The 12,476-nt window shown below is 27.7% G+C and overlaps 1 protein-coding gene across 1 annotated transcript in view; it reads left to right on the forward strand.

Annotated features, from left to right (window-relative positions):
- Positions 1–12,476, forward strand: part of LOC107457170 (cell adhesion molecule Dscam1-like) — a 269,534-nt gene that overhangs the window by 245,692 nt on the left and 11,366 nt on the right. Inside the window, exons 21-22 of the mRNA XM_087165950.1 lie at positions 490–660; positions 1,731–1,915. Of these exons, the coding sequence (XP_087022076.1) occupies positions 490–660; positions 1,731–1,915 (356 nt within the window). The remainder of the gene's footprint in view (positions 1–489; positions 661–1,730; positions 1,916–12,476) is intronic.

Consider the following 12,476-nt stretch of genomic DNA (forward strand, 5'->3'; position numbering starts at 1 on the left):
TCATTTTATTTTGCATCAATTATTCTACGATCCAAAAATTAAATTCAATAAAGGAATAAAACACATCTGCTTTTTATTAAACGCGCTGAATAAGTAAACTACTAAGCAATGTTGGATTCAATGAATAAAGTGTAGCAGTATTCATAAATTAAGAGTATGAATATAATATTTGATCATGGAGTCATTTATCATTTTTTGTTGTTCCTGAGAAAATTGTAGTTATAAACTGTTCACGACTTCACTTTATCTTTAAACTTTAATGTTAGACAATACAATATCTTCAAGTGCATTTTCAATTTTCATAATACAATTATGAAAGAGATATATGGGATATTTTATATGTAACTTTTATAAGTTGCTCTTGATTTGATTATAAACAAAGTCTGGAGCTAATGATAACAACCAGGATTAATACAGTTCACTTTATTATTCGTCTTTATAACATTAACCCCAGGCACATTAAATAACAAAACAAGTTTTATTTTTCAGATTCACCTCCAATATACCCTATAAGTGATGACAGTGCCCAAGAACTTCCTTTATACCTCGACATTAATATACTTGTGCCTGCTGCAGTTTCTTTAGCTGTGGTTATTGCTCTGATAATATTAGTTTGTATCATTATGTATAAAAGAAACTCTCAAGATACAAACCAAACAGGTGATCATTAACTGTTTTTTTTATCGTTTTATAAACTTATATATTCCTAAAAAAAGCTTAAACTTACAACTGAGTTAATTCGATGGAGGCAATATTTCCTTCTTTTTGCTAAGACTTCGTAAGACTTTGATTGCATGTAAATTTGAGAAAAAAAAATTTATTTTCTGAATTTAAAATACATTAAGATGGCAACTAAGCTCCCTCTGTTTTTTTTTATTTTTATTAATTTATTTTTTTAATTTTTTTTTAAATCTTAGCGTTTCTCATGTCATTAATTTCATTTGCTTAATGTATGCAGAGAATATTTAATTCTACCAGAACCTATAAATTGCTTTTTTTTGTTCAAGTTAATTTGAATGAATTTTGTATTATGTTTCTGTTAGTTAAAAAAGAAATATCAAATTGATAAAAAAATATCAGACACCTCCCTCTTTTAGCTTTTAATCAAGATTAATCAGGATTCTAGGACCATAAAAGCTGTTAGTGGCAATTGTGCTGTGTATAGAGAAATTGAAATAGCTGAAAGAATCACTTGTGATAGTTATGCCAAGTTTAAAGGTGAAAATTTCGACCTTAAACATAGTTCAGGTTCTAATTTTGAGTTCGACAAAAAATGATTAAGCCATTTTTTTTGTATGAAAATTTGAATCAAGTGACAAGGAACTTGTGGATAAAAGGATTGCTCACACAAAATTAACATAAGAAGTGGGAACTTAGTTGCCAACACATATGCAATAACATTTAAATTACGCATTCTATGAAATTTTTTAATGAAAATATTGAAGGCATACGTCACTATCATAAAAACCGCAACCAGCCGATTTAAGGTGCTTTATTTCTTTTTGTTTTTAATAAAATTAAATCTAATGAAGTAGTTTAAATTGTATAATGCTTAAAAATAATTCTTAAAACATATCACTACTGCACAAAACTTTTTTAAAATATCTATATCAAACTATGCTATTTAATAAAATCTCCTCTTTATGTGATTTTTAACATTAAGCATTACTTTATTCAATTAAAACATGTTTAACATTTATCTTTTTTCTTATTTTTCATTTTTATACTAGGTAACAGCGATACATATAGCAATCGCAAATGCCAAGTTCACGAAAACGTCCAAATGACAGAAGTAGAAAAAAGTTCTCTAAAGAAAGCCCTGTCTGGCCCAGTAAATCGTAGCGACTATTATCCAACACCATACGCTACCACGCGCATTTCCGCAGAAGAACAAAAAGAAGCAGCAGCCAGACAGGTACATAATATTTATTTTATTCTACACTTAAACTAGACAGATTCTTTTAGACACTTTCAGCACGAGAATTGACAAGAAAACAACAGATTTCTCAGAAATCTATACATTAGGCTATTCAATGTATTAGGAAAAAATTCTTCTTCTTTTATTATAGATCCTCAATGTATGATATCGTGTAGAGTTTTTTATTGAATATACTTTTTGTGTTCTTCTTTATTATATTGCTTCAAGCCCTACCATTTTATTCAATAACTTGTGAAGAAATTTAAATAAAAATATCAAAACATTTAGCAAGATAATGCTTAGACGCATGCTGTAAAAGGAAATTGGATAAAGTTAAGGTATAAACTCTCGACACTCTGGGTAGCGGTACTTTTCATAGTAAAATCCATTTTTACCGGACTATGTTACGGAAAGAAAAATCTGATACACAGCAGTTTTTACCGTAATAATTACCACGAAATCACTAAATCAGTCTATCATTCTAACGTGGGAAAAGGCAACGGCCGTAACTAATTTAATCAAACATTTATTAACAAATACAGGACCGAGCACAAATCAAATAACACAAAAGAAGAGACCGTTTGCCTTGTCAGTCTTCAATCACATTTGCCGCGCGAGAACATTGAGTTGAGATAGTAGTTGAGCCCTCTTTCTCAACTCTGTGCGCTGGAAGAACATCAATGCCTATTTACAGGTACTTTAGTTAATGAGCTACGATTATTGCACTATTAGATGGCCGCACATACACTCTCAAAGTACGATTCATAGACTTAATTAAACAAAAATCACTGTAAAAATTACAGTAAAATGGATTTTTCGATTTTGCGAATGATACACCCAAAGTGCCATTACTTTTTACTGTAATTTAATTCGGAATTTTCTACAGTGTAAGCTTAAGCAATATCTTGATAAATGTTTTGATAGTTTTCACTCAAAACTCTGTAAAAGTAATTAAATAGAACGTAAGGGCTCGAAGCAATAAAAGAAAGAAAAAAACAGCAGGCAAGTAAAAAAAAAATTTTTTTTTAAAAAAATAAAAATTTTGCGAGATGTTCTAGTGTATTGTATTGTTATTTAGAAAACTTGCAAGTTTCTAAATAACTATACAAAATACAATAGCAATTCCTCATACACAATACAATAGCAATATTTAAAATACAATAACAATTCCTCATACACAATACAATAGCAATATTTAAAATACATAACAATAAAATAGAATACAATAACAATAACAGTAACAATTCCTGAAAATTACTTTACAAAGTACTTAACTGAAAACGTTAATAAGTAAAATCTAGTGAAAAACTGTCACTTCGGAAAAAGTATGGCTTATCATTCAATTTTCTTAGCCCTTACTAAATGAGCATTTTTAATAGTAATTTGCAATTTTGGTTTTATTCCCTATTTTTCTTATTATTTTAACATTTTTTTAAGTTTTAGCATTATATCTGATTTTATATTATGTTGAACTGCCATAGATAAAAAATGTCTTTGTTAAAAAATACACATTTAATGACAAAACAAAATCAACTGAGCTATATTTTATTTTTTAAATTAGTTAAAGTAAATTAATTTCGTTTGTATCACGATGCATTATTAATGTGTAGTAGTGTAGATATTTAGGAATATAACTTTAAGTTATCCTTCAAATTTTTTTTTAAAAAAAAGCTATATAAATTACTTAAAAATGTTTTTCTAAATAATTCTTAAAGTATGTATTAATTATATTGTAGAAACATCTTATATAATTCCAAATAATGCACAGTTTTGAAATACTTCTTAATAAAAGACATTTTTAATATTTTCATTCTTCTGACTCTTTTTAAATATAATTTGAGTAGAAAAAATATGATTAAATCAATTTTAAAGGCAAGTATTCTCTTTATCAGTAGAACACCTGGGTTGATTAGTTACATTTCTAAATTGTTTTCAAAATGCTATTAAAGAGACAGTTCTGCTGTTTGAACAATGAAATTCTCCATGTTACTCATGGCAGATGATCGATCAACTTAACCGAATATAATGACCCATTTTCTCACATTCTACACTAAAAGCACTAATCTTACTTTACTACTCCTTGAGAGACTTCCCGATTTCTGATTTCAAATTAGTTAGTTGGGTTGCATTCGTTTACATAAGAAAATCTCAAGTAGGACTACGTTTATGTCATTACGTTTGTATAATAACAAATCAATCAAATACTATTAAGATGATGCCTGAGACTTGAACAAGGACCACATATATGCTTGTTAAGTACAGTGACAGATACAAAAAATTTTCTGGATTTGATAAATATCACAAGCACTCGTAGTAGTCTTACAAGCAACAATTGTAATTAAGTATTTATTTAAGCGATTTAAGAATCTACTTCTTTAATACAAAAATAAAATTTTTATCTTGTCAAACTTTACGAACAAGTAACTAAAATTTGTTTAAAGAAACAGATGAAGAAACTTCTGTTACTGAAATGTTGCATTTTTTATTCATTTATTTGATCATTGTTACTTTCATCAGACTTGTTTATTTCCTCTTTTTAAGGTATTTGATCAAATTACTCATTTTTTTCTGGAAATCTCCCCACGGGGTAGTTATTTTAACATCTTCTATGAATTGATAATCTCCTTTAAGAATTCCATCAAATTCTATTTTCTCTATTTTTCTGCAACATATATTTGCAGTAAAAATGTGTTTGTAAAGCTGAATCTGAAGTAAAAGAAATTTAGACTGATCCGTGGAATTTCAATTGCTTTGTTTGTTTTGTTAGATCGTTTACTGTCAACTAACGAAAATTTCTTGCTATGACATTGCCTTTTTGCAAAATATCTAAAAATAAACTAGTCTTTTGATATCTATATAAATGTGAATACAAAACGTAATAAACGAACAATAAAAAGAAATATATTTTTTATTTATAAACGTGTTTTTTATCAGTAATTTTAAATTATGTTAAAATAAGTTTCAATAATATTGATGTAAGAACTTCTAAAATGCCTTAAAGCATAATATCTAGAATGAAGAATAAATATGCTGCATTTTAATCATTTTTAACGGTAACAAATACTCATTTTTTTGTTATGTCTGCAAATATAATTTTGCACTTAAATTCCAGGAAATAGACACGCAGCACTCCGTCAGCTTTAAATGCTTTAATACAAAATTTGATCGCAAAATATTGAACCTGATACCACAAAAAACAATTTCCGAAAGTCGCCTTGCACATCTGCTTATAGCTTATTCATCTCTAGATAAATAAGCTATTTAAATTCAGGACAATTCTGAATAGCAGGTCGTGAATACTAGTTAAAATTTTCATTAATATGAATGAAAACGCTGAAAACTGCAAGACTAGTTCATTTAAAAACGAAAAGAGCCAATTAATGGAATTATTTTGAGAGAATTATTTCAAAATATGAATTTCAGCTCTCTGCTCGTTTTGCATTTTGACCCGTCTGTGTTGTGTTTTTATTTCTCGCTATGAACATCTTTGTTTCTTAAATTGATATAAAAATTTCCTTTTAGAACAAAAGTTGTTCAATTTTATAAACTTTATTACATTATCACAAATGACGTTATAACATAATTACCAACTTATTCTTTAGAGCATTATGTCAAATTTATATGAAGTTCCACCGTTTGCTCACTTTGCATTCCAAACCACATGAACGTTGTGTTCTTGTCTTTTGCTATAAATATCTTCGTTTCACGTAGTGATATAAAAATTTCTTCTTAAAACAAAAGTAATTAAATTTTATAATTTTTTTTCTATTATAACAAATGACGTTATAACATAATTACCAACATATTCCTTAGAGCATTATTTAAATTTAATGCGAAGTTCCACCGTTTGCTCACTTCTCACTCCAACTCACGTGATTTTTATATTCTTGTCTTTTGCTGTTAGTGTTTTGTTACGATTACATTTCGCAATGTTAATCGTAACAAAATTAAAGTTTACCTGGATTTGAAAAAAACTGTACTCTTTAATGTGTGATAAATACGAAGAAATAAGGAAATAAATGCGATATATATATATATATATATATATATATATATATATATATATATATATATATATATATATATATATATATATATATATATATATATATATATATATATATATATATATATATATATATAAAGAGTCTCTAGAGAACTAAAAACATTTTTCAACAATTTTAGATGAATAGTCATTATTTAAAACAAAAAAAAGTGCTTATGCTTGCATATATTAATTCATTAGGAACTTACACAAGGGAAATATTTTTTGAACATACAATAACTAAACATGCCTAGGAAATCAGGTCATTTTTCTGCTAAATAGCAACCTGATTTCTAATATTGATATTTAGAAAACATGGAATAGACTACGGTTAAGTATTTTCTATCCATTAGTTTAAATTAGAAAGAAAATAATTTGTATTTTTTGTTTTATTTAAGAATGTAACTAATTTCTCTTTTTAAATTTAGTTCGGTACTGTGCATGTCAAAACATAATTCTACAAATTTGCATAAATTTTTTTTTTATCTCGGCAAATGAAAAAAAAAAGACTTTGTTTGAAACTTATTATTTTTTTAACTAATTCTACATTAGTTAATACCACTCAATTGTATTTTATACTTAAATCATTTTGACTCGTGGGTTAAATATGCACACACCATTTTAGGGAATTATCTCCAACTTACCATTTGCTGATTCGCTATGAAATTCAAATAATTTACATTTAAGATTTGATAAATTTATAAATATCTAAATCAAGAAAGTAAAACAATTTCTAAAAAAGCTGTAGTTCAAATTTTTACTCTCTGATATCATCTATATTCTGTGAGAATGAATTCACTAGTCAGGTAATCTGAAAGTATTTTTACCCAGTTCTGTTACTAACGCTGAACTAGCATTACGGATTTCTCTGGGGATATTACAGAAGTATCAAGACAAACGAAGCCTCGATTTGGTAAACGGCTATGAATATTAAGTAATGTTAAGATTATCTGATTAGCTTGTTGAACAATTCTGTCTTTATTCTGACTAGTGGTATTTTTCCATTACTTTTTTCTGAATTCGACAAAATTTTCCAGATAATAATTTTTTTTTTCGTAATTGTTTTATTCTTTACTTTCTTAGATCACATGCAATTTTTTGCAACAGTTGTTCCGCAACTGCATATTTCTGTTATTATTTTCTTCTTTTTTTTAATTTATCACAATTCTTTTCGTGGATGGTACCCTTCTGTTGTTTTTTTTTTTTAACAAAGACACATTTTTTCGATAGCAGATAATTATGTATTAAGTGTTGCATTATTCTTTACTTTCTTAGATCACACGCAATTTTTTGCAACAGTTGTTCCGCAACTGTATATTTCTGTTATTATTTTCTTCTTTTTTTAAATTTATCACAATTCTTTTCGTGGATGGTACCCTTCTGTTGTTTTTTTTAACAAAGACACATTTTTTCGATAGCGGATAATTATGTATTAGGTGTTGCATTATTCTTTACTTTCTTAGATCACATGCAATTTTTTGCAACAGTTGTTCCACAACTGCATATTTCTGTTATTATTTTCTTCTTTTTTTTAATTTATCACAATTCTTTTCGTGGATGGTACCCTTCTGTTGTTTTTTTTTTTTAACAAAGACACATTTTTTCGATAGGAGATAATTACGTATTAAGTGTTGCATTATTCTTTACTTTCTTAGATCACATGCAATTTTTTGCAACAGTTGTTCTGCAACTGTATATTTCTGTTATTATTTTCTTCTTTTTTTTAATTTATCACAATTCTTTTCGTGGATGGTACCCTTCTGTTGTTTTTTTTAACAACGACACATTTTTTCGATAGCGGATAATTATGTATTAGGTGTTGCATTATTCTTTACTTTCTTAGATCACATGCAATTTTTTGCAACAGTTGTTCCACAACTGCATATTTCTGTTATTATTTTCTTCTCTTTTTTTAATTTATCACAATTCTTTTCGTGGATGGTACCCTTCTGTTGTTTTTTTTTTTTTAACAAAGACACATTTTTTCGATAGGAGATAATTACGTATTAAGTGTTGCATTATTCTTTACTTTCTTAGATCACATGCAATTTTTTGCAACAGTTGTTCCGCAACTGTATATTTCTGTTATTATTTTCTCCTTTTTTTTAATTTATCACAATTCTTTTCGTGGATGGTACCCTTCTGTTGTTTTTTTTTAACAAAGACACATTTTTTCGATAGCAGATAAGTACGTATTAAGTGTTGCATTATTCTTTACTTTCTTGAATCACATGCAATTTATGCAACAGTTGTTCCGCAACTGTATATTTCTGTTATTATTTTCTTCTTCTTTTTTTAATTTATCACAATTCTTTTCGTTGATGGTACCCTTCTGTTGTTTTTTTTTAACAAAGACACATTTTTTCGATAGGAGATAATTACGTATTAAGTGTTGCATTATTCTTTACTTTCTTAGATTACATGCAATTTTCTGCAACAGTTGTTCCGCAACTGTATATTTCTGTTATTTTCTCCTTTTTATTTTAATTTATCAAAATTTTTTTCGTAGATGGTACCTTTCTGTTATTTTTTTTAACAAAGACGCATTTTTTCGATAGCAGATAATTACGTATTAAGTATTGGACAGTTAAGTATTAAGTAATTAAGTATTGGACATTTAGAAGCTTTATAGAATGTACAGTACGCAATATGAAAAACGGACCACCCTTAATAACTTTTATTTAAATATAGGATCTTCACCTTTTACTATTTATTCTTAATGACTCGAGAGGGTAACTTCAAATATGCTAATTAATTAGTGCAGACGATATTTTAAGTAGCAAAATCAGTCACAAAAACGTACTTTCTTTTAGTAAACATACTCATTTTTCAACAGATTCGGTTTTCCAGTCCCCAAAATATAGGCAGTAACCGCAATCTGAGAAATATGGTCCCAATAGCTTGATTAGGAGAGCGGTCCAAAGCTTGGACCCTTCAATATTAATTTTAAAATATTAATCTTCACATTTCATCATATCTCCTTTATCCAAAGATAATTCCAAGCAAAAAATTAACTTTTAATAAATATTTATAATTTTTCTCTTATTTTATTTAATATTAGTCAAAAAAATAGTTTGAATTTTAAGGTATACAGTTTTTCACATCATTTTAAAGAATATGATTTTATATGGCAAAATACAAAATTTGAGTGAAATTGGTCGAGTAGCTCCTGAATAATCAAATTTCAAGTATACGACTTTTTTCTACAAGAAAGAAAATCACATATTCTTGTAGACATTTATAAGCATCGAAAATAGAAAAATTTAAAAAAAAGAAAAGAAAAAAAAACAACAACTAAGCTACATTGCAGAAAAATTGAATATTCGCTTCGAGAAAACAAAAATCCATGTTTGTAGATATTTTTTTCTGTTACTAATCACGCTGAAAAAAAGAGCATGTTCAAAACATGTCAAAATTTACCATGTTTTTGATTCTATACAAACACCAAAAATTGCGGTAATTTCCTTACTGTAGCGATTAATAATGGTATTTGGTATTCCAACAATGTGCAGTAATTACACAATTGGTTTCAACAATAGAATTTTGTATTTTCTATGTTGCACTCGAAACAAATGAAGGCAGGAAGTGGTGATTGCTTACAAATTGCCCCATAAAAATTTGTAAACTACAGAGAAAAAATTTTTTCAAATAGGTGCTCCCATTCTCGTGTTATTAGAGAATATTCCAAACTTTCGCTCTTATATGCACAGGAAAGATAATATATTTTCGTAGACTAAACCAGCTTTTTTCTTCAAAATAAATTCTAAATAATGAGACATTTGTTCTAGGATTTTTTTCTTTTTTGTAAGAAAGGAATCATAGGCTTATTCACTAGATACAAAGGTATAAAACTCCAAAGAAAGGTATAAAAAAATGGGATTAACTTTAAAGCATCAAGTAGGAGATTTTTAGATCTATAAAAATTAAACGATATAGTCCAATTTTGAAATTTCAAATCAAATTCTTTAAATTTTAGGCTTTTAGATTATAGAATAAAAAATAGTAAAAGCAATAGAAAATCCAACGAGTATAATTAAATCCAACAAGTTTTAAAGTATGAAATTTTTTGATTGACTTTTTTTTCCCTTTAAAAGCTGAATCTTTTTTATGAACAGAGTTCATATAAAACTTCTAGAGGAAATTAAGAATGTCCATATCTTGTAAGTTTAATTTTTAATTTTATACTCATAAAACTAAAGGAAAAATAGTTATCGAAATTTATTATAGCACCTGCTTCGAGCAATAACATTCCTTCTCCACTTTTGATCGGTGTTAGGAAAAAATATGAATAAAAGTGCAAAAATCTTCGATCCATTTAGACTCATTACGTTAATTAATTAAAAAGTTGTTCTCAAGCGTTAAAGAAGTTAAAAGCTTTATTAGTTTTATTTCTGATAATTTTCTCTAACTACTTTAAGATTAACTATAATCGATTAAAAGTCTTTGATATATTTATCAGTCGGTAAATAACCTTGAGAGTTTTATTTATTTTAGACATGATGTAAGTGAATTGATTTGATGCCGTAAAATGGAAATATTACTCCAGCGGTATTTTATCTCCTTAGGCAAATATTTGAAACCTCTCGTCAAAAGTAATGAGGAGTTTTATAGAGGAATTTAGCGTGCCTTTAATACAAAACAATCTTACATTCAGCTACAAAATTTAACAAAAAAAGTTGCTTTTTTTATTTTTAGTGTAATTTATTATTTTAGAATGCAAAATAAAAATTCAACCAACAATTTTACAAAATTAATCAGGCAGATAATCCCATTAGTATGAATCCAATAATTTTGATAATGTGGTTTCGTTTGCGATATATTTTACGAACGCGTGTAGTCTGAATTATCAAAAAATACGCATTTACTGTCCCTTTACCATATAATTTCAAGAAAAATGCGTACTTTTTAAGCTAAATGATAAAGTTCTAAAAATGTATGTTATTAGTGTATAACTGTAGCGCACTAGAGTGTCTATACAACACCTCCTAGAAGAAGGAAGGTCTCAGCACGGATCAATTTAGTAGCAATTCCGATGTAACGAAGTTAACTGCGCAGTAGATGAAAAATAAGAAAGATGTCATTACGTTTGGACTACATAAGGATATTTATGGTAACCCGTGCTGAGGCCTGCTCTTTTCTAGTAGGTGTTGGTTTATACCGGCAAAGCCCGTTTAGGCCCCAAGAGTATTCATATCTACAACCCAGATCTTTTTTTCTCTGTCAAATGCATTCAAATGAATGAATGAAATATGAATCCAATAAGTTATATTCCATGGTTTCCTTTATGACATATTTTATGAAGGCCTGAGTGTTGTTGTCTTCCCAGCCAAAATTATGTAATTTACCGTTACTTTACCGTATAATTTAATGAACAAGGACCACTTTTTAAGCTGAACGATAAAGTTTCACAAATTCACGTTATTAGTATATAACTGTAGTGTGCTAGATTATTTCTAGAGGTAGAGTTCGTTTATACACTCAGGATATTCATATCTACAGCCAAGAGCTTTTTTCTTCTCTGACAAATACCTTCAAATAAGAATTTGACAGTGAGGTATAAAAGAACAACCCAGATCTTTTGCATTGATAAAATCATGCATTGCAACCAGACCATGCATTGATAAAATCATGATAACTAGTTTCCACCTCCGTCTTTCTTATACGGGCAGAATCCGTTTATGCACACAGGATTACAACCAAACCCTATTTTTATGTCAAATACCTTAAAATGAAGGTTTTATCATTGATGTTATGAGTTAATGCTGCATGTTTTGTGGTCCGAAATCATGATTACTAGTTGGCTTTAAAAAAGTTGACTTAGGAAACTATAATTGACTAAGAGAACATTTTTGGCTGCAAATTAAAAAGCCGAACATGTGAAATCGTTGACTCAGATAGCTTAAATGAAAGTTAAGGATTTAAAGATTTTGTCTATTTTAAAGCTTGAAAACAAGAAATAATGGCAAGACGAATTTGACATTGCTTTCTGTTCACGAAAAACTTTAGAGATTATTTCCTACAAATCACTAAAATAACATTTTGATCACATGCAACTCTTCAATTAATGTTGCAAATTGTTTTGGTGGTCTCAGTAAGAAAAAAGGTGAAGTTTTTTTTTCTGGATTACTTCCTTTTCTTATGATGAATACATTTTTTCCCGAATCTGGCTTCAGGGTATTGAAATCTCTTTTAGCGAACGACCAAAATATTTACTTAGTTTCTCTTCTATTGTTTTATAATTAACTTTTTGCATTATTTTGTACGAAAGAGTAGAAAAGTTCTTCAAAAATAAAGCTTTTAAATAATACGAATAATTTACTCATAAATAAAAACAATAATTTCATTCTTAGTTTGCATTTTAATTTATTTTTCATACCTACTTATAACCTATGCGTCTACTAATACAACAAAATATTTTTTTGGATATTTAAAAAATTGTATTTATCAGAAGTGGAAAAGCAAAAAACATACATCTAAGTATAAAAAATGTATATAATCTATATATATATTTCT

Source organism: Parasteatoda tepidariorum, chromosome 6, assembly GCF_982258835.1.
Source record: "Parasteatoda tepidariorum strain Cologne lab strain chromosome 6, Ptep-v5.0, whole genome shotgun sequence".
Lineage (NCBI taxonomy): Eukaryota > Metazoa > Arthropoda > Arachnida > Araneae > Theridiidae > Parasteatoda > Parasteatoda tepidariorum.